This window comes from Rhinolophus ferrumequinum, chromosome 18 (assembly GCF_004115265.2).
Source record: "Rhinolophus ferrumequinum isolate MPI-CBG mRhiFer1 chromosome 18, mRhiFer1_v1.p, whole genome shotgun sequence".
Lineage (NCBI taxonomy): Eukaryota > Metazoa > Chordata > Mammalia > Chiroptera > Rhinolophidae > Rhinolophus > Rhinolophus ferrumequinum.
In genome coordinates this window covers 35,754,171-35,781,389 of record NC_046301.1, presented here as the reverse complement: position 1 = coordinate 35,781,389, position 27,219 = coordinate 35,754,171, and the positions used below count along the sequence as shown (strand labels likewise).

Below are 27,219 nucleotides of genomic sequence, written 5' to 3'. Positions count from 1 at the left end.
TTAGCTGGGCTTGTTTAGTTTGTGGTCTTTCACACAGTTGTCATCAGACATGATGACATTTGTCTGGCACCTGGGCTGAGAAGATCCAGACAACTGGAGCTGGAATATCTGGGCTCTTGGAACATCTCCCTCTCTCTCGATGGTTTTTTCCCAGCATGATGGCCTCAGGATAGTTAGATTTCTTCCATGGTAGCTCAGGATTCCAACAGCAAGTGTCCCAAGAGGCCTAGCCACAGAAGTCAGCCAGCATGCCTTCTGTTGCATTCTCTTTGGCTACGCAGTCACAAAGACCTGCGGGAGGGACATACACTCACCTCTCAGTGGGGTGCATGCTTCAAAACCATTTATATTAGTTTCCTATTGTAGCTAGAATAAATTGCCACAAACATAGTGGTTTAAAATCATTCAAATTTATTATAATTGTGGACATCAGAAGTCCAAAATGGGTCTCACTGAGCTGACATCAAGGTTTTCACAGGGATCTATGGAAGTTCTAAGGGTAGGTCCTTTCTTTTTGGCCTTTTCCAGCCTGCTAGAGGCTGCCCACATGCCTTGGCTCACGGGCACCCTTCTTCCATCTTCAAAGCCAGCAATGGTTCGTCAAGTCTTTCTTTTATTGCATCATTCTGACACTAACTCTTCCAAATCCTTCTTCCACATTTAAAACACTTTTATTATTAATTACTTTCAGCCCAACCAGATGTAACCCAGGATAATTTCCTGTTTGAAGGTCAGCTGATTAACAATCTTAATTCCCCCTTGCCATGTAACATAACGAATTCACAGGAATAGGATATCCATATCTTTGGGGAGCCATTATTCTGCCTTACCGTATCCCTACAGTGTGTTAGCTTGAAAGAGCACTGCAGACTCAAGAGTTAAATTGCTCGGCCCATGAACACCATTGCCTTTTTCCATCAGGGATTTAAGGCTGTGTTGCTTCCTTTGAACTTACAAAAGTAAGAATAGCATTCGTTAATTGGCAATTTGCCAGTAAATACAGTTCTGTTATATGACTGTCAGCAATGTATCTGGGCAATCAGATGTCAGCTAATCATTGTTCTTTCAATTATTGCACGTATAGTTCATATGTTTAACGTTCTCTAGTGATGGTGTGCATTCATGAATGTATATATTATGTGGAATAACAATTTCAACAAAATTGGAGTGGTTTTGAAATATGGTCTCTTCTGTTGTCCTCCATGTTTCGTCCACTGAGTATAAGAGTTAAATAATAGAAAAACCTTGCAATTTCACTTTTTTTTTTCCTTAGAGAATGAAGTTAAAGGAGTTGTTAAAGCTCCCGTTTCTACAGTAAGCTGTTTGTCTATAAATCCCAACTGTCTCACCCTCAGTTGATACAGGAAGCAGGAGAGAATTAGCAGGCCTTTGTTAAGTCCCCATCACCCTGCACTCGGGCTGAAGGATCCTGACAGGCAGGAGAGCGTGAAATATACTTTGATCACTTCTATTTGGATATCCATTTAATGATCCTGATACACTCTTCAGTATGCCATCACTGTGCTTGGCTTGTTTCGTTTCCGGAACAGTTTAGAGCTGTTGGTCTTTTAATAGTTGTAAATGATCTTCTTTAAGGTGCTTACTATTCCTGTCACCCTCATTAAATTTGACTGATAAACATTTTTTCTCCTTTTAATTCATATAAATTGTTTATATATATATTTAGTGTTTTATATATATAAATACACACATTTATATATATATTTAGTAGTTTATATATATATATAAACTATTTTTAGTTTAGTAGTTTAAACTAAACTACTAAATGTGTATATATATAAATTTAATTCATATGAATTAATATATATATAAATAAAACCACTAAAAAAATATCGGGGGAACCTGATGAGATTGCCCACTTTACATTCTTCTTTGAAGAGGAATGGTATGTGCTATTTCTATCATTTGATAAACAACAAATATGTAGGAAGGAGATAATCTTAGAATACAGGACAGCACTTCAAGCTGAATTGATTCAAAGTTATGAAAAATGCTTTGCACTGTCCTTTTACTCCCCACATTTCCACATGAACTGATGAAAATTTGGTTAAGGACTGTCATTAAGGAACCCCTGAGCTAAAGGATAAATAACCCTTGGGTTGTTTTCTCTTTGGCCTAGAGAATGTGGTTTGTTACTTTGTAAGTGAATTAATGAAATTGTTAAGATGCTTTGTAACAAGATTTTGCTCGTTTTATTTGTACTAGGATTTTGCTATGTAAATGTGAAAAGAAAAACGTTAGAAAGAAATCCATAGAAGGTAAGTTTAAAGCATGTAAATTAGGCATTCTGTTTTTGTTATAGGTTCCCTCGGGCTTGTTCATCCCCAGCATGGCCATTGGAGCGATTGCAGGAAGGATTGTGGGGATTGCGGTGGAGCAGCTTGCGTATTACCACCACGACTGGTTTATCTTTAAGGAGTGGTGTGAGGTTGGAGCTGACTGCATTACCCCCGGCCTTTATGCCATGGTCGGTGCTGCTGCGTGCTTAGGTAATGTCTCTGTGTCTGGATGCTCGTGAACCTGGGAGAAAAAGAGTGGGTGAGAGAGTGCTCATGCTTCATTGGTAGGGGGAGGAGGAGGAGGGTACAGGACACAGAAAGAGATCGTTTGAACAGAAATGAAACGGAACCACTATTATATGGTACTGGTTTCATTGTACCTATCTCTGAACATTTGTTAATGCAAAAATTTATTGTTAGCATCTTTTTAATATCATGTAATACTTTATGACAGAAAACATCTCAGTACAATATGGGCTTAATTTGATACATGCCCAAGGAGATTTTTGTTTTTTTCATTGTGAAGGATCTTGATTTAACTATACCAACTGTAGCATGATCCCAAAGATTAGTATTCTAGCAAAGCAGCAGAATAGCTTTACTTGGGGTTCTGCAGTGATTTATTTTTAGCTTCAGTAGAAGAATTCTTTACCAGCCTCTGTCCTTCCATCAAAGATGCAATTATAGCAAAATGAGAAAGGTAACTACTGTTTTTATGTAAAAAAAAGCAAAAGTATCTGCATTAAATACTTACAAGTCTATTGTCCTCTTGGGCATGAAAAAATAGTTATTTCTTTTTATATTGAAAATGTCAGCTAAAATTTGGTTACAATATTTAATAATACTTGGTATTTGGACTCATTTTTGTTCAGTACAGCAAAATTGTGTACAGTACACTTGTGTACAAGTGTCGTATCAATGAAAGTGAAGTACAGGATCATTTTCACTTAGGTCGCAAGTATTTATATTAAGTTTAGCGCTGTGCGAGGTGCAGTCGGTGATACAAAAATAATTATAAAACTAAGTATAAAATGTGGATCAACAATCAAATTGGGGAGACAAGAGCTATGCTGAGAAAACAGTAGTGAGCAACAGCTAATGATTATATACAGTGCTGACAGAGTCTGAAAATTGTGGGAATCTAGAGGGAAAAAAAATCTGAAACAGTTCAGGTAGGGTAGAACATGAGCTTTACTTTACAAGATTAATAGAATTTAAAGGAGAGGACTTCCCTGAAGTCAAGACAAAGAAATTAGGATATGAATAGGTTTAGTATTCATGGGATGTTGAAGAAACTGACCATGTTGAAGTAGAGAGTGCATTTTGGATAATTTAAGGAACAAAGTTGGATTGGTGAGAGAGCCAGATTAGGAGAAGGATGTTAGGGTGAATTTGTATTTGGAATTGGTCAGATCTGTGACAGTTGTGGCTTCGCCATTTTTAGCTAAATGACTGAAAGAGTTCCTTGACTTTTATTTATTTTTTTCTTTTGATCTTTGAAATGGAAATAATAACTACTTATCTCCTACACTTATTGTGGGATCATATAAAATAACATGTATGTAAGCTGTTAGCATCATGCCTGATAAAATAGGAAGTGCTTAGTTAAAAAGTAATTTTAAAAAGGCCTTTGTAAACTGACTAGGACATGTCTGGCATAGTGTATACAAGGATCACATAGTAGGTTTTTTTAAGTTAAAAAACAAAGAGGTTGGTTTTAAGCTTAATATAGTATGAACTGGTGAGCCCTGGTAGGTTTTTGAGCAAAGGAGCAACATGGTGAAAGTATTAACTTAGGAAAGATTAACCTGGTGATGAGGTTTAGAAAGTGTATCAAAATAGGTCATGGGGCCTGGAGTCAAGGAGGTGAGATAAAATGGTATTAAAATTAAGGAACAAAGTCTTGAGGGTCTGGACTAAGTTGATAATACTGAGAATAAGTCGACTTATTCTCACTATTCCCATGGGACCCCATGGGAAGGGACCCATGGATAGATATCTTGTAGAGCGAATCAAGTAGGACTGGGTGAGAGTCTAGATGTTAGAATAAAGTAAAGGGGTGAACTGAGAATGATGACAAACTGGGTTGTTAGGAAGAATGAGGTACCCAGTGTTGGGGTCAGGGAAGCTGGAATGGGGAGCTCTTTGGGGAAGAAGAGCAGTTTGGTTGTAGGTGTGTGGCGTTTTCTGGGACAGTGGTCATCTGAAGTCTTTCTACAGGACAGTGAGACAATCACAACAATAAGATAAGGCTTGCGTAGTTGGAGTCATGGGATAAATGCAACTGTAGGTGGAGCAATGTGGGGGAGGCTTCAGCCTAGAGACGATAGTTCAGAATGATGGTTCGGGTCAATGTGTAGATGAGTTTTCTAAGTTGGGGAATATTACACCGCTAACCTAAGTCATAAGACAGCAAAATATTTTACTTATCTTGAAAAGATTTAGAAGAGAGAAGTGTATTAAATTAATAGTCTATGCACATATGAATTTAATATGTAAATTGGTATTAAACAAGATAGCTATGATGTGCTTTACCAAAATTCCCTAATAATTAATCGTAAGTGTTTAGAAGGGTGAAATTATGTCTGCTATCACAGTAAACCAAAATGGCAAACTTGTTTTAGTTGGTCAGCTGTGATTTTTTTTTTTTATATGAAACAACAGGTCTTCCACCATGTTTCCCCAAAAATAAGACCTAACCGGAAAATAAGCCGTAGCATGATTTTTCAGGATGACATCCCCTGAACATAAGCCCTGATGCGTCTTTTGGAGCAAACTTTAATATAGGACTTGGTCTTATTTGCAGGGAAACACGGTATGTCATAAACAAAGGTGATGGGTATTTCTCTAGATCTTATTAAAATAGTGCTAATTGTCCAAATATTAGTTTTTGATGACAATCCTTTTCACTAAGTTCTATTTACAAGTTGTTTTCGACTGCCCAGTGCAAAAATTCAACTAGCATGTGTTGATGAGGATCCTGACCAGTGATGCTTCCTTTTTTCAGGTGGCGTGACAAGGATGACTGTCTCCCTGGTGGTTATTGTTTTTGAGCTTACTGGAGGCCTGGAATATATCGTTCCCCTTATGGCTGCAGTGATGACCAGTAAATGGGTTGGAGATGCCTTTGGAAGGGAAGGCATTTATGAGGCGCACATCCGGTTAAATGGATACCCTTTCTTGGATGCAAAAGAAGAATTCACTCATACCACCCTGGCTGCTGATGTCATGAGACCTCGAAGGAATGATCCTCCCTTAGCTGTCCTGACGCAGGACAATATGACGGTGGATGATATAGAAAACATGATTAATGAAACCAGCTACAATGGCTTTCCTGTTATAATGTCAAAAGAATCTCAGAGATTGGTGGGATTTGCCCTCAGAAGAGACCTGACAATTGCAATAGGTACCTTTTTAAAAAATACACACACAAGCACATACCTCTATATCTATCAGTGTCTATATATCTACGGAGACAGACACAAGTATATACCAGTTGGATGATTAAGTTTGTGGACTTTCCACCATGTAAGTGCACGGTGGAAAGTTTGCGAACTTAATTGTCCGACTTTTCGTATAATAGATTTCTGAAAGAAAGAAAGCAATAACATCTAATTGGTTGTGTTCGTGTGGTTAAGGCATGTATTTTATGTTCCTTAAAGTCTAATGTTTTCTAAGAAAGGAGTTTATGCTTCTGTGGATTGTTCTGCTAAATATAGTTGTATCTTTTCATTTGGCATTGTTATCAGAGATTGGGGTCAGATACTTCTTTTCGCACTCAGATCAGCCTTGTTAAGTTGATACTATTCCTAATAACATATAACATAAGGCCTTAGCAACTGCCGGGGCATCCAGCTAAATATACTCTTGTATTTAATAAAGTTGGCTTATTTGAATATAAATTATTGAAAAATCCCATCTTTATTGGTCTGTTTTATATCAGATTCACAAGATTTTGCTTTCTTAGTTTTTGGATTTAGGTTTACAATATTAACTTGGCAGTGTCCAGCTTAAAGTGAAAAAATCATTGAGATTTTATTTTGATCAAATGCCAGGTTGAAAAAGTATGTAAGTCCTGTTGTATTTTGTGCTGACATTCCTGAAAATTCTGTTTAAAGACATTGGCCATACTGTGTTATTTCTTGGAGATAAACTTTTTCTGAGGAGGAAGCAATTATGTTCCTCCAAAATTAATGTTTTCCCTTGCGTTATAGTCCTCCAGTATTGATGAGGATGCCAATGAGACATCTAATCCTTTTCTGCACAGTCTGATTCCTCTCCCTGCAGCCCCAGAGGAGATAGAGGATATTGTTATCAAGCCATTTCTTTGAGCTGAAAAATGTCAAGCATTTGACCTGTCTCCAAAGGTCACTCCTATGACCTGTCATCTCCCTTGCTGCTTATCTCTGTGGCCATTGCAAAAGGATTGTGAAATATTTGAATTCTTGTGCCATTTAAAGAGGGAAGATTGGACAGTAGAGATGGGGAGCATTTCCCAAATCAAACCGGAACCTCGCAGTTTACAAAACCTATTAAAGCAAACAAAAAAAAAGACAGTGAGAAAGAGGAGAAGAAAAGTGCCTACAGAGAATATCCTACTCCGTTTAGGAAAAGGCCACAGCTCTGGAAGACTTTTTCAAAGACTAGCAGTCCCACCATTCCAAGTTTTGCTTTAGGTAACAGAATAGTAGTTGCCAGAGTGGGCAGAGTATGTGGTCTGTTCAGGTGTTGTAGCTTCAAAGCCTAAATTACCATAGCCACACCTATAGTCAGAGAAGAATTTCATTGTTTGGATTCCCATTCTTTAGGTTTTTTTTTTTCTTATTAGTTTCAGGTGCACAAGACAAAGTAATACTTAGATGTTTATCATTTATATCCCTCACACTGTGTGAACCCCCCTCCCCCCATCCACTATCCCTCTGACATCGCACAGAGCCATTACATTTCCACGGTCTCTATTCCTAATGCTGTACTCCGCTTCTTGTAAGTATATACATACATATATATATATATATGTATATGTAATATTATACTTGGCATTCATTATTGTTCAGCTTCAGGTGTACAGTGCAGTGATCAGGCATCTACATCTTCCCTGAGATGGTCTCCCAAATGGGACACATGTCCATCAGATACCCTACAAAATCTTCACAACATTATTGATTACATTTCCCAAATTAATTTTCAAAACCCCGTGGCCATCTTGTGGTTACCGATTGTTTTCTAATCCCCTCACCTTCCCCTTTACCCCCACCCCTCCCGCCCATCTAGCAACCTCAGTTTTTCCTCTTTGTCTCCAAAACTGTTTCAGATTAGTTCATTCACTTATTCTTTTCTTTAGATTCCACATAGAAGTGAGATCATATGGTATTTGTCTTTCTCTGTCTGACTTATTTCACTTAACGTAATGTTCTCTAGGTCCATCCATGTTGTTGCAAATGGTAAGATTTCTTTCTTCTTTATGGCTGCGTAATACTCCATTGTATAAATGTACCACATTTTCTTAATCCATTCATCTACCAATGGGCATTTCGGTTGTTTCCATGTCTTGGCTATTGTGTATAGTGCTGCAATAAACACAGGAGTGCATAAAGATTTTTGAATTAGAGTTTTGGATTTCCCCGGATAGATACCTAGGAGTGGAATTGCTGGATCATAAGGTAGTTCCACTTTCAGTTTTTTGAGATACCTCCATACTGTTTTCCAGAGTGGCTGCACCAATCTGCAATCCCACCAACAGTGCACAAGCGTTCCCTTTTCTCCACATCCCGCTAGCACTTGTTGTTTGTTGATTTGTTGATGATAGCCATTTTGACTGGGGTGAGGTGGTATCTCATTGTGGTTTTTATTTGCATTTCTCTGATGGTTAGTGAGGTTGAGCATTTCTTCATATGTCTGTTTGTCATCTGTATGTCCTTTTTAGAAAAATGTCTCTTCATGTCCTCTGCTCATTTTTTAATTGGGTTGTTTGTTTTTTTGGAGTTGAGTTGAGTGAGTTTTTTATAAATGTGATATTAACCCCTTATCAGATATATCATTGGCAAATACCTTTTTCCATTCAGTAGGATGGATCCCTTTTTGTTTTATTGATGGTTTCCTTTGCTGTGAAAACACTTTTTAGTTTGATGTAATCCCACGTGTTTATTTTTTCTCTTACTTCCCTCACGCGAGGGGATTTATCAGTAAAAATCTTACTCCAGGTAATGTCTGTGAAGTTTCTTCCTATATTTTCTTCTAGGAATTTTATGGTTTAAGATCTTACATTTAAGTCTTTAAGCCATTTGGAATTTATTTTTGTATATGGTGTAAGGAGGTGGTCCAGCTTCATTTTTTTGCATGTGTCTGTCCAGGTTTCCCAGCACCATTTATTGAATAGACTGTCTTTACCCCACCATACATTCTTGTTTCCATTGTCGTAGATTAAATGGCCATATAGGCATGGATTTATTTCTGGGTTCTCTATTCTGTTCCATTGATCGATGTGTCTGTTTTTACGCCAATACCATGCTGTTTTGATTACTGTAGCCTTGTAGTATAATTTGATGTCAGGTATTGTTATGCCTCCCACTTTGTTCTTATTTCTCAAGATTGCTGAGGCTATCCGGGGTCTTTTATGGTCCCATATAAATTTTAGGATTATATGTTCTATTTCTGTGAAAAACATCATTGGTAGTTTGATAGGAATTGCGTTGAATATGTATATTGCCTTAGGCAGTATGGACATTTTAACTACATTAAGTCTTCCTATCCATGAACATGGTATGTGTTTCCATCTATTTGTATCTTCTTTCATTTCTTTCTTCAGTGTCTTATAATTTTCTGAGTACAGATCTTTTACTTCTTTGGTTAAATTTATTCCCAGGTCCATCCATGTTTTTGCAAATGGTAAGATCTCTTTCTTCTTTATTGGAGCAATTGTAAATGGGATTGCTTTTTAAATTTCTCCTTCTGATGTTTTATTATTGGTATATACAAATGCAACTGATTTCTGAATGTTAATTTTGTATACTGCTGCTTTACTAAATTCATCTATCAGCTCTAATAGTTTCTTGGTGGAGTCTTTAGGGTTCTCTATATATAGTATCATGTCATCTGCATATAATGACAATTTTACTTCCTCCTTACCGATTTGGATGCTTTTTATTTCTTTTTCTTGTCTGATTGCTGTGGCTAGAACTTCCAGCACTATGTTGAATAGAAGTGGAGAAAGTGGGCAACCTTGCCTTGTTCCTGATCTTAAGGGGAATGGTTTTAGCTTTTCCCCATTGAGTATGATGTTAGCTGTGGGTTTATCATATATGGTCTTTATTATGTTGAGATATGATCCCTCTATTCCCACTTTCTTAAGGGTTTTTATCATAAATGGCTGCTGGATTTTATCAAATTTATCAAATAGATGCTTTTTCTGCATCTATTGATATGATCATGTGATTTTTATTTTTCATTTTGTTAATGTAATGTATCACATTAATTGATTTGCAGATGTTGAACCATGGTATATGATCTTTTTAATGTATTGCTGAATTCTGTTCGCTAATATTTTGTTGAGGATTTTTGCATCTATGTTCATTAGCAATATCGACCTGTAGTTTTCCTTTTTTGTGGTGTCTTTGTCTGATTTTGGGATCAGGGTGATAGTGGCTTCATAAAAAGTGTTTGGGAGTCTTCCCTCCTTCTGGAATTTTTGGAAGAGCTTGAGGAGAATAGGTGATAATTCTTTTTTGAACGTTTTGTAAAATTCACCTGTAAAGCCAGCTGGTCCAGGGCTTTTATTTATTGGGAGATTGTTGATTACTGATTCAATTTCCCTGGTGGTAATCAGTCTATTCAGGTTTTCTGTTTCTTCTTGAGTTAGCCTTGGAAGGTTGTACGCCTCTAGAAAATTGTCCATTTCTTCCAGATTGTCAAATTTGTTGGCATATGGTTGCTCATAGTAATTTCTTAAAATTTTTTGTATTTTTGCGGTGTCTGATGTCACTTGTCTTTCATTTCTGATTTTATTAATTTGGGTCCTCTCTCTCTTTTTTTTAATGAGTCTGGCTAAAGGTTTGTCAGTGTTGTTTATCTTCTCTAAGAACCAACTCTTGGATTCATTGATCTTTTGTATTGTTTTTCTGGTTTCTATTTCATTTATTTCTGCTCTGATCTTTATTATCTCCTTCCTTGTACTCCCTTTGGGCTTATTTTGCTGTTCTTTTTCCAGATCCCTTAAGTGTGAAGATAAACTCTTGATTAGTGATGTTTCTTGTTTCTTTAGGTAGGCCTGCAATGCTATGAATTTCCCTCTTAGGACTGCTTTCGCGGCATCCCATAGATTTTGGGTTGTCGTGTTTTCATTTTCGTTTGTCTCGAGATATCTTTTGATTTCTTCCTTGATCTCCTGCTTGACCCATTCGTTATTTAGTAACATGTTATTCATTCTTCATGAATTGGTGTGTCTTCCAGTTTTTTTCCTGTAGTTCATTTCTAATTTCATAGCACTGTGGTGAGAGAAGACATTTGGTATGATTTCAGTTTTCTTAAATTTATCAGTACTTGTTTTGTGGCCTAACATATGGTCTACCTTGGAAAATGTTCCATGTGCACTTGAGAAGAACATGTATTCTGCAGTTTTGGGGTGAAATGCTCAGAAAATATCGATTAAATCCAACTGGTCCAATGTATCATTTAAGGCTATTGTTTCCATGCCATTCTTCAGGTTTTAATGGTAGCCAGGCAAAGAAAAGAAAAAGATCAGAATTTTAGAATTTACAGAGAAATTTAAAGGAAGAAGGCCAGGTTTTTAAAAGATAAAGGAAATGGTAAAGTTAAGAATTAATCACCTTCCCACTGATTCTGTGGTTATATTATTTAGTTTGGTTACCATCTTGAGAAATAGAATATTGGGTCAGCAGATAATGTCAATACAGGTATAAGGGAACAGGGATACTCTAGATATGTGAGATAGCAAGTTATGTCATCAGTAATGTTAGTCACATGATGGCTTTTTGAATACACCTGAAATATTTACTCACATGTGTTTTTGTTACGTATAAGTTTTTAAATGGGAAAAATAGACCTGTGCACTAGGTTTTCTGTATATGTATAATATATACAATATTAAAGGACAAAAGAATGCTTGCATAAGTGATGAGCTATATGCTGTATCCAGGGTTGGGAAAAACTCAAGATTTCAAACGAACATCTTTCCCCAAATTAATTTATAAATTCTGTAGTGCATTCACGTAATTCAAATTCAAGAAGATTAAGAAGTATACAATAAAAAATCTCTCTCACCTATGACCAACCCCATAGACAGCAGTTTAACTCTGTAGGTAGTCATCTTCTTGGTTTTTTATGTATTTTATAGATACTCTATGCTGATATTAGTATGTATGTGTGTGGTTGCCTCTTTTTAAACAAATTGTATCATGCTATCCACTTTTTTTTTCTACTTGGGTATCTTCCCAAATCAGTGTGTATTTTCCTCTTTCTATATTTTTACAGCTACATAGTATCCCATCAAGTAGATATACTATGGGATACATAATGATTTTTTTTTAAAATCAGTTTCCACTGATGGACATTTAAGATGTTTCCAATCTTTTGCTATTATAAAAATTGTTGCCTCATTTATTTGATACCTTGTATATTTGATGTTTTGCTTATGGAAAAATGTACGAAAATTACAAGAAGTGGAATTATCGGATTGGGAAGTAGGCACACTTATAATTTTGAAAGATATCATCAAATTGCACTAAGTAGTGGTTGTGCCTTAAATTCCCACCAGCAGTGAATCACAGTTTACTGTGTTAAGGTGTAGTCTAAATGGAGAGACATTTCATCCTGCATTTTTTGTGTCAGGATGTAAAAAAGTGAGGCTGAATGTTTTATAGATTTGTTTAAAATCAGGTGTATTTCCTATTATATTTATAGTGTGAATTGAATCTTCTTTTTTATTTTCTGCCTTAAGTTATAAAAGTACACCTGTTCATTTCTATTTATGTAATAGAAGCTGTGAGTTTTACATGGAGACTTTTAAATTTATGTAAATTTTATTTATACAAGTCTTTGGAAGCATGCTTAACATCAAAAAATTAAATGTACTTATATTTACAGAGGTATGAATTTCATGAAACCCATTTTGTCTAATTATATGAGTAAAGTACTTTACTAACCTATCATCAGAAATACATGAAGCCTGGGAGTTTTTTTTTTTTTTTTTAGTTTCAGGTGTACAAAATAATGTAAAATTAATACAAGTGAAAGTGTTCTAGATCCCTGGGGAATGTTTTTGGAATCTGTCACCACCAGGTTTCTTTCACATAGTCAAAAATGAAGAGGACACCTTTTGTACCTTTCTTTTATGATGAGTGTTGAGAAGTTAAGCCCTTGAGAGTATATTAACGCAAACAGGAAAGATAAAATATAAAAATTTAGGAGGGAAAAAAGACAGATGATATCATATTAAGGATCTGAGGTAAAATTCATATTTACTTTAGGAAATTTTATGTTAGAAAAGAACCATTCTCTGGAAGTGTAACTCTTGTGTCTGCATGTTCACTTTAAAAAAAAATAATCTTATCAGAAAATGAAAACTTGATGATGTTTTCTGCTTGAAAGGCCTTTGAATGACGTTCAAAAATTTTTTTCACACAAAAATAAACCAAAACAAAACCTAACAGATGTCCTTCTTGCACTTAATAAATGATGCTTGTTAAAATAGTTATGTATTCATATAAAGGTGATCGTCTTAAAGTGACAAATTTAAGTCAGAGAGGCTGGGTGTATAATAAGTGAACGTTCTAATAAATAATAAATTAGGTTAATTAACATTTTTCTAAACTTTTCTGAAGTTGTTTTATCAGTAAGTGCTTAAAGTCTCAGCATGTTTTCACTGATGCTATGACGTGTATTTTAAAGTGTTTAAGATTGATGACTGGAGTTAGTTTTAACTCAGAACATCTGTTATACATGCTAACAGTACTTACACGCCACCGTTCATTAACTAGATGATTCTATGGGCTAAAAGCAACCTAGCAAGCATTTTTCAGAAATCATATATGTTATTTACTAGTGGACTTCCTTTTTTTCTGTGCTTTTGTCATGCTTTTAAGGTGTTTTAGTAAGTTCTAACCATTAGAACTTCACTTCGTGCCTTCCTACTTGAATGTGTTACAACACAGTTAAATAAGGCTTTAGTGGTCAAGAGTTAAAAAGCATTGCAATATGTGTTTATGAGCTGTATGTTTATCTGCTTCTTAGCTTAGGACTGATGCTTAATTATTTTGGCCTAAATATTTTGGTAGCAAAGTTCATGTTGAAAATATACTCAATATAACAAATTCCATATTTATACACACGGTTTTGAATACATACTAAAAATAGAAACATAAAGCTGACTATTTTATTTTGTTTTTGTATTGTCTCCATTTAATGGGTTTCCTTCTTGTTTCTGTGGTCTCTATTCTTCCCCTGCCGTTTCCTGCATCTTTGTCACTTCTTACCTAGCACTTTCAACGGTGGGAGTGGAGATAGCCGGCAGGGCAGAAGCAGGGGCGGCAGAGCTCAGTGGAGAGCACACAGAGCATTTACAAAGCAAACCTCAAAAGTCAGTCTGTGTCCATTTTGGGTGTAATTGTACTTGCAAACCACCTATTAATGCTTATGACTCAACTAGAAAATTAAACTTTAATATTAGAACAGAGCAAGAGGTAGCTGATTCACCGGGGTGGAGTATACAACGTAGAGCATAGTCGGAGGATAAAACTCTCTTTAGTCCCTCCTCTAAAGCAGGATCAGTCACAGTACGGGCAGGAGTTATACGATGATGGATTCCATGTGTGCAGGTTTGAAAATCCTATTTCCAGACATGCTCCCTTATCGCTCAAAGTTAGAAAACAACTTCAGCCTCAGTAAATTGTTCTGTGATGTAATTAGACCAAAAATAATGTATTTACATGAAATCATTTGTTGCCAGTGGATTCTAATGCTGCCAACTAGAAATTATGAAATGACTTTCCAGTCGATTCCTTTCTTGATTAAGAAGATGGGGGTTGGTAATGAATGGACTGCAAGTCATGGGCCACATTTATTTATTTTTTTAGTCTCCGAATAGGAAGGTTGCCTTGAAAACAAAAGCTATCCATTTTTAATTTTTGGTCTTCTCTCTCTCTTTGCAGAAAGTGCCAGGAAAAAGCAAGAAGGGATCGTGGGCAGTTCCCGTGTGTGTTTTGCACAGCACACCCCGTCTCTTCCCGCGGAAAGCCCTCGGCCCTTGAAGCTGCGGAGTATTCTTGACATGAGCCCTTTCACAGTGACCGATCACACCCCGATGGAGATCGTGGTGGATATTTTCCGGAAGCTGGGCCTGAGGCAGTGCCTCGTCACTCACAATGGGTAAGTCTGCTCAAAGAACACAGTTCTCTTACCAGAACGTTTTATCCTATTTAGTGGAACTTGTAGGCATTTATTAGGGGAGAGTGTAATAATCCGCTCCCAGGCGGGAAAGGCTGCCTTTCAGTATGGTTATAATAAATACACGGTCCCGCCCTCGGCGTCACACTTACCAAAGAGGGACAAAGGTGTCACCTCCCAGATCTTTGCCAAAATACAAAGACACATTTGTCAGGAACACTTCAGAGTTGGCAAGAAGTGCTGAATCATCTCCCACATCCACTCAGCACTTGGAACGTCCTCTCTTAGAAGAGCAGTGGACGTAACCTGTGCGGATACTGCAAAAAACTTTTTTTTGTAAGTCATTCCTTTTTAGAATATGTATTTCTCGTATATCTAGATATTTTGCTATTACTATTACAGCCATTATTCGATTTATCATGTAATGAGGGCAATAACATATAATTAAATAAAATTGGTAAGTTAGCTAAAAACCTCCTTTAGCAAATGCTTTGTTTCCTCTTTTCTGTTTTCTCCAGTCACAAATCTTTTACATAAACTGCTAATGACAAATAAATACTCTTGTATTTAACATGTATAAATTGATTAACTGATTAGTCTGCCATTTACACATAAACCGCCAGTGTTTCCCCAGGATAGGAATATAGGGAAGTTTTGTTTGGCTGATGTCACAGGTTCTGTGGGGACACGATACACAGTGTGCTTTGGCAAACATACTCCTTCATTGTCTGCTCCACTCTGTTCCTGGACCTGGGATCTGTTTCCTCATCCGTTTTTTTTTTCTCTCTCTCTCTCTCTGTCTCTGTCTCTGTCTCTATCTCTCTCTCTCTCTCTCTCTCTCTCTCTCTCTCTCTCTCTGGTCTCCTTTTTTCCATTATGTTACTGTTCCTAGTTGAAATACTAAAGAATGTTGTTTTACCTAAAGGCTGATCACAGAAAGGCTAGAAATGAGAAACAGAGGGTGTTCTTGGATTATGAATAAACTGCAAGCACAGCGTGAAACTGGTTGAAACACTAAATACTTAAGAGAATCAGCAGGTTTTTTAAAAACAACATTTTGTACAAAACACATGACCACGTTCTAAAAAGGAGGAAGAAAGAACAAAAAGGAAGGAAATGTGTTTGTTGAACGCTTTCTTCACGTTTCTCATTCAGATTCTCAGCCCCACGCAGCGTAGGTGGCAGTATCCAGACTTTACAGATGTAGTAATTGAGCTCAAAGAGGTTTAATAATTTGCCCAGTTAAGGAGGTTAGCAAGTCACAGATCAGGGAATCAAATACATTTCCAATTTTAAAACCCAACATCTTGCTACTGTTTTACCCTGTAATTGACTAATAGAATACAAGTATGTCCTCTTTCTTTGTGATTTCCTAAACTACTACTGTTTTCTTAGACAATGTATTTAGACTGTATTGGGTTAAGAATAGACATATAAAGCTGGAGAATTAGATCTACATTTACTGCTTTCACTGTGCTAACCAGTTACATAACTCTAGGTAATATGAAATAAATAATTTAAGTGATAAAGCTCTCAATTAAGGTCAGAAAGTTTGGAGTTATTAAATATCACAGATATTGATTGGAAATTATGTAGTAAAATAACTATTTTCTTTAGTTTACTGTTTAATTGAAAAAATAATGGTACCACACTTCACTATTTAAAAACTTAGTAAGTCCATGTTAAATAAAGTAACTTTTCATAAAGCTTTATACTGGTTCTTGGGCCCTTTTAATTATAAATGGCCCAGCTGGAAGCTAAGCAGCTGAGTTGTCATAAACTTTTACTTGCTTTGAGTTGTTCTCTGTGCCTGGCATGGTTTATCCTTTCATGTACTACCAAATATAAATGTCATTCTAGTCATAATTAACTATGATCACAAAGCTCTATGGGTTAATGACCATATTTCACTTTGCTGATTAATTCCCAGGTTTTCTGCAGCACAGATAGTAGAAAGGAAAACATTTAAAAGAAATTAAAAATAATGAAGTGTGGGGCAGGAGAGGGAGGATAGTTAATGAAAATCTTACCTGATACTGCCTATTTATAAGAAAGCTTGGAGTAGGGGGTGGTGTTTTCTATAGCAACATGTTTGATTGCCTTGATTATATTTTCCTTATTTCTGTCCTATAAGGAAAATTGATAGATATAAAAAGAGAAGAGATCAATTGGGGTGGTGGTTATTACAACATTTTCTTTGAACGGTGTAAGGAAGTAGAGTGTTTTATTCTCACTTACAGTTAAATGATTTAAGCCCAGAAAAGAAATCATATCTTCAAGTTTTTAGTGTAGAGTATGAAGTTCTGGACAATTGCTAATATTTTATACTTTATGCTGGGTCCTTGGAAGTGGAAAATAACTATTTGGGGGAAGAGATATAACAAATCTAGTACCTTGGATGCAAGGAGAAAATGAGAACAGAAAGATGAGGGGGAAGTGTGTCTATAAGTTTTTTTTTTTAATTAAAGTTTATTGGGGTGACAATTATTAGATGAAGTTTTAAAGATGTCAGTTATAGATGTCCCACATTATTTTAATTAGCAGAATTTATCAAAATGTTTTAGTCTTGATGGGACTGGCAGGATGTTAATAGGCATTGCTCAAAAAGAGTTTTGTGATCATATAAATTAGGAAAGTAGGGGATTAAATGCAATTGAGGTTTCTTTACTGTGGAACTTCTCAGAACTTATAAAATGTTGATATTATTTGGTTCTCAGATGGGATATGAACCTTTTTTTTGATGGAAGAAAGGGTCAGTATTCTTAGGACTGGTGTTTCTTGGAACATAGATTTGGGAAAATGTTGGGTTATGCTCTGTTAACTCTTACATCATTGTTTGTTAGCCCACAAGGAAATAGTAAATTATTATTTACGTTAGTCACATTTCGTATTGATTTTCCTTGCACTTCCTGAAATTAACAAAGCAGCACTGAACCTGGCCTTACTATTCTCAAATCATTCTTCTCTGTTAACTAAAGAGAGGAAATATATTTATTTCCTCCTTTTTAGGGCTATTACTTTGTACACATAAACATCAGCTTGTAAATCACTAAATTTGCCCTTTGGTCCTTAAAAAAATTATAACTTCTCATTGTGTACCTTGTGATTTGGCAGAGCTTACCAATATATTAACTGAAATTAATCATTGTGTATAATTGGATAGAAGAGAATGAGTAAGAATTAGATTGGAATTATTTTAATTGCCAAGATTTTCACATTTCCTGACTCCACCTATAAATTCAAGTGTGAATTGATGAGTTTTTTGTTGTTGTTGATCTGACCTTAAACATTTAGTCAAAGAACACTTATTGAGTGATCGAGTGCTTATTTTACCGTGTTTCCCCCAAAATAAGACCGGGTCTTATGTTAAGGTTTTCTCCAAAAGACGCATTAGGGCTTATGTTCAGGGGATGTCATCCTGAAAAATCATGCTAGGGCTTATTTTCCGGTTAGGTCTTATTTTCGGGGAAACAACAGTAGATAGTGCTGTGTTGGAGACTTTTGGAGGGAGCACTTGCTCCCATGCTCTGAGAACTTTTCAGTTTATCTTTGTTCTTAATGATCAGTACATTACTTTTTAAAAAGAATGAGAAACATTAGCAGGGAACCTGTTCATGTGTGTCCCATTCCCTACGCTCCCTGCTTACTCACCTCTCACCCAGGCATCACCCTAAGGAACTGTTTTATAACTGACATCCCGGAATCTGTAGGACCAGACTATGACTAAGTGAAGTCCCCTGGTGACATTCTTCTTCAAAGAAGTCAAAATGTTCAAAGGCAGTTTAACAGGAAAGCTGACTTTACTTGATCACCAGGGAAATGTTCTGACCCGGAAGAGCATTCTGGATGGGCTTCCATCATTTCTAAAGATGCAAGATTTTTAAGGTTTTTGACATTCACTGTCTGTGTTGCCATCCATATATTGTAGTTACATTCATTGGCTTCCATTATAAAACCAGTAACCATAATTTTGTTTTAATAATTAAAGGTTCAGTTATTTTCAGTTACCCTTCTGAGAATTTATGTCCATTATTTTGCTTGATGTTACAATAATATGTTAACTGAGAAGCAATCATTATTTAGAAACACATGCATAAAATGAAAGTCATGTCGATCCCGAATCATAACTATATCTCATTAGATTATTTGAAGAAGTAGCATTCGGCAGCTTCTGAAAATTAGGGGGTGATTGTGTTGGTTGGCATTTTTATTTAGTTCACGTTGCCTTTAATTTTAATTCCAAATAATAGTAAAATCCAAGGGATTTCTTAAATCTCTTCACAGGCAATACAGGCTAAGCGTTCTCCGACCTTTTCACTGCTGAGGCAGATCCAAATAATAGCTGCTGCATTTATGACACTTCAGAGAGTAGAAAAATATTTTTCTCAAAGGAAGGAACAGTGAAAATGAAACTGAATTTCAGAATTGTATAGTTGTGTATTAACTTTTTTTTGTGTTTGTAATCATTTTCATTGTGAACTTTTTTAATTTTGATTTTTAATTTAAAAAGGAAAACAACCCACCAATGTTTTAAAATAGTATCACTTTTGAAAGTCAGTAGAATTTATACAAATGGGACCTGGGATTTCAAATCTTTTGTTTTGATTTTTCTGAAGTTCGTTGAAAGCATTCTTACGGTTCATGTTTTTATTTTATTTTTTTTTCTCTCATTCTTTATTATTGGAACCTCTTTTAATTTAAGTTCTCACAGTTATTAGCATAACATGATCTGTTTCAGGATTGTCTTGGGGATCATCACAAAGAAGAACATATTAGAGCATCTCGAGCAACTAAAGCAGCACGTCGAACCCTTGGTGATTAGATATATCAGATCTCCTCCTTAGATATCTTAGCAGTCAGGAAGCATGAAACTTGTGAACTGTTCAGTTCTCACTTTCCCAGATAACCTGCTAAACAACAAAATCCTACATGCTGCCAATAACGTTTATATCTCATAATATGCCTGTAAGAGAAATTTAGACACGTGTAAATCAGCATTCATAGGAAGCAAGCAGTAGTTAACATTTCTCATCAGAATCATTAGTTGCAGTGTAAGAACTGTGAAGGATTTGGTAGCTGAATGAGTAAATATTGGACATTTTTGAAGTAAACGCAATGAATCTGTCGACTTTAGTGATTACACCGGTCTCAGAAGACACCTGACTGGTTAAAAAATGTCTACCCTGTCACCCCAAACTCCCCCTTTTTTTCAATGTTTCCTAATCTTGTGGTAAATCTAAGCTCATCAATGATTTTAACTGAGCTTAGCAATGTTAGACTTGCTAACAGTTCAATGGATTTTTTTTTTATGGGCACACTAGAGCATAATGTGTACATATATATATATGTGATCATAGCATTAGTTCTTTTTCTGCTATACCCTGCATACTTTCAAAGTCCATAAATGTGTGTCCTGCCATTTCATTAGTGAATTGTACCTAGAATATGTGTGTGCCCCTTTTGTATGATGCTTCTAGAATGCTGTAAGCCGCTTTTAGGATCAGATGCATTTGTTTTAACTGGCTTTATGTCCTAGCGGTTTCATGACTAAAGATACATTTTGAGTGATCTTACCTTATAACCTAAAAAGCGTCTGGCTCTAGCAATTAATGCCTGAAATCATTTTACCCTGCAGTTGTCATACCTGTATAAAATATGTCCCAGTTTGTTTGGTACACAACTGATTATGTATTCCTGTTGTATGCTAATATTTCACAAGTGTTTCATGCATCCTTTTTTTAAAAACTACTAACCAGAATACTAAGGAGCTACTCATCCATTCTGCTTTGTGCTTCACCTGTAATAACCCTTTAGCACTGCTTCTTGATTTTCCATCTGTCTTTTAATGTAAGCATTAACAACTAAGACTTTCATCAAAGCACTGTATCTTAACTTTTTTGGCTAAAATCAAAAAAGGAAAACATTGATGAGTATACTAGAAACTTGGGCTGTCTCATAGTTTATTCCTGGGGTTCTGTAGTTGGGGATTGAAGCTCTGTATTGACTATTTTATCTCAATTGTATGTGCTTTCATGAAGATTCTGCATACAACTGGACAATCCCTAAATTATTTTTTAAAAGTTAATTTTGGTTTTTAAAAAAAGTGGAATATTGATGGGATTTCGTCATCAGACCTTTTACTGCTTTCTTGATGTGATGGGAATGAATTTTCGTTCTCAAATGGGATCTGTATCATTTCTTGTTCGTACATGCTCCCATTTTTGTGTTACTTTTTTGTTGGCATACGTTAATTAAAATACCTCTACTTCAGTGAGAGTCTCAGTGGAAAGGGCATCGTACTATTAGTGACCACAATACTTTTTATATCAAAAGATGGTTGCTGGATAATTTAATTATCTTTACCAATAAAGTATTTTTTGAAAATACAAAATCAGGCTGCTTGCTTTGCTCTATTCCTGTCAACAAAAAGGATTTAGCTATAAATTTAGCGTTGCTTTTTCTTTTCCCTTTTATTTTAATAGCAGTCTTCTGTTTATGCCTTTTAGGCGCCTCCTTGGCATTATAACAAAAAAAGATATCCTCCGTCATATGGCCCAGACGGCAAACCAAGACCCCGCTTCCGTAATGTTCAACTGAGTCCCGTAGATGAGGAGAGAGAGGAGGCAGAAGAGGAAGTTCGTTTGTTGAATAGCACAACTCTGTAACCCGAGGGAGGCGTCTACTTATTTTTCTCCTTTAAAAAAAAAAAGAAAAAGAAAAAAATATAAAAGCCAGGTTTTTGCAACATGGTTTGCAAATAATGCTGGTGGAACGGAGTTGTTGTTGGAGCGGGGAAAGGAGAGAGAAGCGGATGCGGGCGCCCTTTCCCCCTCTGACTGAGAGCAGCCAGTCAGCTCCTGCTGTTCTGCACTGGATGTGTTCAGCCGCCGCCGGACAGATGCAGATGGACAGACAGACGGATGGACGCGCGTGATAGTGCAGGCCTGAGCCTCAGAGGAGAGGGCCCAGAGCACCTGGCCTGCGGCTCCAGCATCGCCAAGATGTGTTACCGGTCCCTGTTTCTGGAGGGATTACTTTGAATTGAGCCATCTCTAAGACTGCAAGGTCTTGCCCTTTTTTAAATCAAAACTGTTCTGTTTAATTCATGAATTGTATAGTGAAGCATTTCCTTTCTACATTCCAGAAGAGCTTTTATTTCTCTCTCTCTCCCTCTCTCTCTCTGTAACAAAGCCTCTTTAAATTGGTGTACCCTGTTGAAACAGTCCTTTCTCATATTGAGATGTACTGTGATTTTACTGAGGTTTCATTACAAGAAGGGAGTGTTTCTTGTGCCATTAACCATGTAGTTTGTACCATCACTAAACGCTGTGAGCAGCACACAGGCTGAGCAAACAGGTAAAGTCTCGAAGTGTGTGTGCTATGTGCGTCAGACTCAACAGTGAAACTTGACTCATAAGGATAAACAGTTTTCTTTTTGTTTGTTTTTTTCCTCTCAGACTTTATGGATAATGTTACCTTGTCTTATGCATATTTTCTATTTCTAAAACTACTATGATATACAAGTACTGTTCAGCATAAGGAAACACAATGCTGATGCTTTGACAGTCAAAAGAAGGAAGTATTCTGTTTAGCTGTACCTGGTATTAATTGCATGTTTAAACACTGGAATTCTTTCCCCTGAAATTAGATCAGTCATTTTGTTTTTCCCCCAGTATATTTTACTGCTGACACTGAAGAAGAAATGTAATTCATAACTTGCACTAAATGTATACTTCTTTTCTTAAAAATCTACCATTCTTAATTTATATTTTTATGGATTAAAGTTTATAAAATACAGATCAGTTAATATCTCACTTAAATAATTTTACCTTTTTAATGTGATTTTTATAGACTAATTCAGATTTAAAAATAATGGAGATATGAACAAAGTTTACAGTGGGAATAGGGGTGAAAGAGGTCGTGGTTATTTCTCTGATTCAATGTGTCCATAAACCTGTTTCTGATCTTTCACTGCCATCCCCTGGATTATGTCTTCTGACCTGTCCATTTTGACTCATTAACCGGAAAGTTGAAACACTACAAATCACTTTGCAGATTAAAAACAAATGTTAAACAGTGTTAACCTTTTTTAAAAAATCAAATGAAAACAGTAAAATTGCAAAGGCAGCAGGTAAAATTTTAATCTGAACATAACCTTTGAAATCTTTGGGTGTGTCACATCCGTAAGTGCTCAATGATGTTTTGACTCTTCATAGTACACATTTTTTTCAGGATGAGTTTAAAATGTACTGGGGTTGGTTTGGGATTTTTGTTTTTGGAAATGTCTGTCTTAATCATGGTCTTCATTCTAGCAAAGGCAGTTACCTTGAAGGACTGGCCTCAGTGTTCTGTGATTATGTATTTTTGGTAGAAAAATGAATTTTTGCAGACATTTTCTGAAACACAACTGGCAATGAGCCATTTTTACATTTTGGAAGTGTTTCTTCACTTCATAGTTCTTAATATGTCTGTAAGATCTGTAAGATCACACAGATCTGTAGGATCTTAAAGATTTATAAGATCATGAAGCCATATTAGAATGACAATTGATAATTGCAAAATTCTAGGAATTTCACCATGAAACATCTTAAGTTTTGCTATCTGCCTAAAATTAGTATTTTGTCCTAGTTACTTTCCCCCTTTTGCAGATTTCACATTTTCTTAATGGCCCCTTCAAAGTTTATTTGGCCACTCAGTGAAATCATTTCTAAATAATGGTTCTGTATATCTTATCTCCAGCTTGTGTTAAGTGTATTTCAGTTGTACAAATACACTGCTAGAGTATGAATTCCTCAGCACTGGCTAATTAGTAAATCGCTTGTCCTTAGTTACAAGCCTTCAAAGAGAAACGGGTTTCTTTGCAGATAGATTCATAACATTAAACTTCACATTGACTTCATTTTTCATGTTTCCTTTTCGATTTCAGGTCCTCCTTTCATTGCCCATCCTGCCCCAGAGACAGACATTTCAGGGTGGATATTCAAGGTGGATATTAATTTTCTTCTTGGTATATTTCTATCCCTGATGTGTCTTACTGCTGAAATAACAGGAAAAGTGCCGTATTTTTATGCACTCAGTGGTTTTCTTTGGTATTACTACTATCTGTTCCACTTTTCTTTTTGATAGGTTGAGGTGTGTCTGCTTTCTAGCCAAACTGTGCAATAGTGGAGACCATGAAACATACGTGCCTGGCGAACTGGACGATTAATTTACCCATTTAATAAGTGGAGCACCTTATTCGAGTACCCTTTTTGAGAAGGCATGATGGGAATGGGCAAGGGTGTCAGCATCTCTTATCAGTAATTGCCTTTTTCAGTTTTGATTCATGAAGAATGCTTAGTGTGTTAATCTGTGATGTTGCCTAGAGCTGTATTTATCTGTTTTTATTTATACTAGTGTAGTAAAGCTGCATATCATTACAGTAAAAATGATTACTGTGATGAGTTAATCAGAATATCTATTAAAATCTATATGACAATGCGTGGTTTGGCCTTTAATTATATCTGTAACAGTCTTCCCACTTTTACTGCTGCTCTGTGCAGGGTAGGCCAATACCCCCGGTACATGCAGCCTCAGGGTGATATATATATATATATATATATAAAGCTTCTCTCAGATGACAAAGCCATTTCTGTACTTTGCAAGCAAGGAACAACAAAAGACTCGATGTTGGATTAAACAGCAGGATATACATACAACTAGCCATAGTATAGAGTCTCCACTTGTCAGTGAACAGTGCAGGTTTGCTTCCAAAAACTTTTATTTTTTTTTAAAACATGTTGTTTACATGAAGAGAAACCACGTGAACGATCACGTTTTTTGTTTTTTTAATTTTACCTTGGAAATTTGCTAATAGAACTGCCTAAAAGGAGGTGGGTGGTAACATTTGAATTGCTGAAAGATTTCAGTAACCTTCTAGTATTAAATTTTTAGTGAAAACACTTTACTAGAAATTCCAGGATAGATCTTTTCTCATTCATTTCATTTGATCATTTACTAAGTATTCATTGAACACTTACTGTATGCTGGGCATTATTCTATATTCTTGAAGCTTACATGCCAGTAGGGAAAGAGACAGATACATAGTATGTCAGATGGTGATAAATATCACAAATTAATTAGTTCAGCAAATTTTAAAAAGTGATTCCTATGTGCCGCACATTGTTAGAGGTATACATAAATCAGACAAAAATTCTTAGTGAGAAAAATAATGGGGAGGATGCTATTTTTATAGAGGGTGATCAAGGAAAGCTTCAGAGACGAGGTGACATTGGAGCAGAAACCTAAGGAAAGTGAGGGAATCATGCGGCTCCCTGAGAGCAGAATGTTCCAGGAAGAGGAAAAATACAGGCAAACATAATAATACAGGTGTAGGATATGCCTGACAGGTACAGGAACACCAATTAGGTCACTGTGGCTGGAGGGGAAAGGGCATAAAATGAGGGAAGAGGCTGGGGGTATAAGAATTTGGCTTTTATTCCGAATAAAAGAGGAAGCCAGTCATGCAGAAAGTGACATGACCTGACTTTGCATGATCTCTCCGGCAGCTTTGTCGGGAATAGGCTCTAAGGGGGCAGGGGTGGAAACGGGAAGACCAGTTAGAAGGCTCTTGGAATAATCGAGGTAAGATATGATAGAGGTTTGAATCTGACGTAACTGGTGGCGGTGGTTGAAGTGGTTGGACTCTAGACATTTTGAAGGTGGAACAGACAGGATTTCCTCGTGGATTGAATAAGAGAGGAATAAAGGATGTCTCCAAGGTTTTTGGCCTAACTGCAGAACAAAGGAATGGCCACAGATTGAACTGGAAAAGACTTCAGGAAGAATAGATTGGGGGATGTGTACAGAGGAATTGTGGTTTTAAACAGGACGTTTTAAATGCTTTTTAGACTTCCCAGTCGGGAGGGATGTCAGGTAGGCAGCTGTACTTGTGTATATGAGACTCGTGTTCAGGAGAAACTCGCAGAGCCCAGCCTGAGAGATCTGAAAACTATGGGAGCTATCACTCTGGGACAGGATGAGATCACCAAGAGATTAAGTGGACAGAAAAGGACTGAACATTGATGCATAGGTAGGCTTCGATTTGAGGAGATGAGCAAGCAAAAGAGGGAGCAGCCAGTGAGGTAGGGTGGGGAGCGGTGTGTCATTAAGGGAAGAGTATTGCCCTCAGCCAAGTGAGTAATAGTTTGAAGGAGGAGCAACTGTCAGGTGTCGCTGATAGACGAAGGACTGAAAATTGTCCAGTGTGGAGATAACTGATAACTTGGAGAGTTTCAGATGGAGGCAGCTATTATAGTTCTTCCTGTTTTTCAGAAAAGGGATGTGTGACAAAGGGTATTTTGTTTTACGGTGCAGGATATGATAGCTTTTGTTGAAGGGAATGTTTGAGAGGGAAGACTGATGATCCGAGAGAGACAGAGAGGTCCTTGACTAGCTACCAGGATGGCACATCTCGGGCACTGAGTGGGACAGGAAGTAGCATTCATAGGAACAGGAATGCACAGGTGGTAGAGCACTGAGAGCTTGTGGAAGTTATTTTGATTGCTCTTTTCTCACTGAAATTAACTGAGGAAGCGGGGGCGGGGAAGTATTGCCATGTTTGAGGAAAAATGTAAAAGTAGGGTTGATGAGCAGCAGCACGACCAACTTGAGGTTAAAATGAGACCAGTCTTCATTGGTTGTATTGTTCTCCAACCACCTATACATATTCAATGGTTTGTGTTACTGAGGGCGACATATACTCATAAAACATAGGTTCCTAAAAGCTTACAGCGTAACTGTGGAGATGAGGCATGCCACTCAAAAGTTCTCACCAGAAGTGTTTCCTTTTAATAATCTATTAAAAGGAACCTTTTATCAAAAAGATTAAGTATCTCAAATCTGCTTCAAGGCACAGCGACAGTAACTTTGGAGACTGACTATTCAACAAAAGTTCTTTGGGTACGTCAAGTCAATCTTCTACAAAATGTGGGGGCTAAACTCGATGACCAGAGGGTTTTGCTACCTTGAACTTCATATGAAGGGGGGGAAAGCTTATAGGCTCTTTAGCATAATCTACAAAGTTGGTTATTTTGCATTTCATGGCTTGCTCTGTTTTTAAGGTGAAGGACATTTTGTCACGTATACGGAGGATCTGAATCTGGTAAAACACACGTGTCCACAGATGTAGTGGAAATCCAATGAAGTAATTTGCAATGGAAACTTAAAATCTAAATGAATGGTATATTGATTCCTATATTATTCTATATATCAATATACTATGCCATATTAATTAGTAAATACTGAGTCAAAGAACTGTTTGGTTAAAGAATATTCCTAATGGGACAACTGGACTACTTGTGGGAAGAATACCTATGAGTCAGCTGGAGATACTGTTACAGTGCAGTTGTTAGGTCTGGGATGAGGCATTCTGGGAGAGTGCAGGGTACAGTGTCATGAGTTGCCTTCCCCACCCCCATAAATCTCGTCCTTAGAGCTGCAGCTGTTACTAACTCACATCTCACAAATAAATTCTTAGTTGCCC

The 27,219-nt window shown here is 36.6% G+C and overlaps 1 protein-coding gene across 10 annotated transcripts in view; it reads left to right on the top strand.

The window, feature by feature from the left end:
* The window catches only part of CLCN3 (chloride voltage-gated channel 3), a 75,147-nt gene extending 50,971 nt beyond the window's left edge, over window positions 1-24,176 (top strand). For 3 of the 10 annotated variants that reach the window (XM_033133916.1, XM_033133915.1, XM_033133918.1), the window contains 5 exons: window positions 2,324-2,510; window positions 5,308-5,706; window positions 14,462-14,678; window positions 19,435-19,510; window positions 21,203-24,176. In XM_033133916.1, coding sequence (XP_032989807.1) covers window positions 2,324-2,510; window positions 5,308-5,706; window positions 14,462-14,678; window positions 19,435-19,510; window positions 21,203-21,361 — 1,038 coding nt within the window. In that variant the 3' untranslated portion in view covers window positions 21,362-24,176. The remainder of the gene's footprint in view (window positions 1-2,323; window positions 2,511-5,307; window positions 5,707-14,461; window positions 14,679-19,434; window positions 19,511-21,202) is intronic. The other 7 variants (XM_033133919.1, XM_033133922.1, XR_004425570.1 and 4 more) reach the window with 6 other exon arrangements.
* Window positions 24,177-27,219: the final 3,043 nt, after the last annotated feature.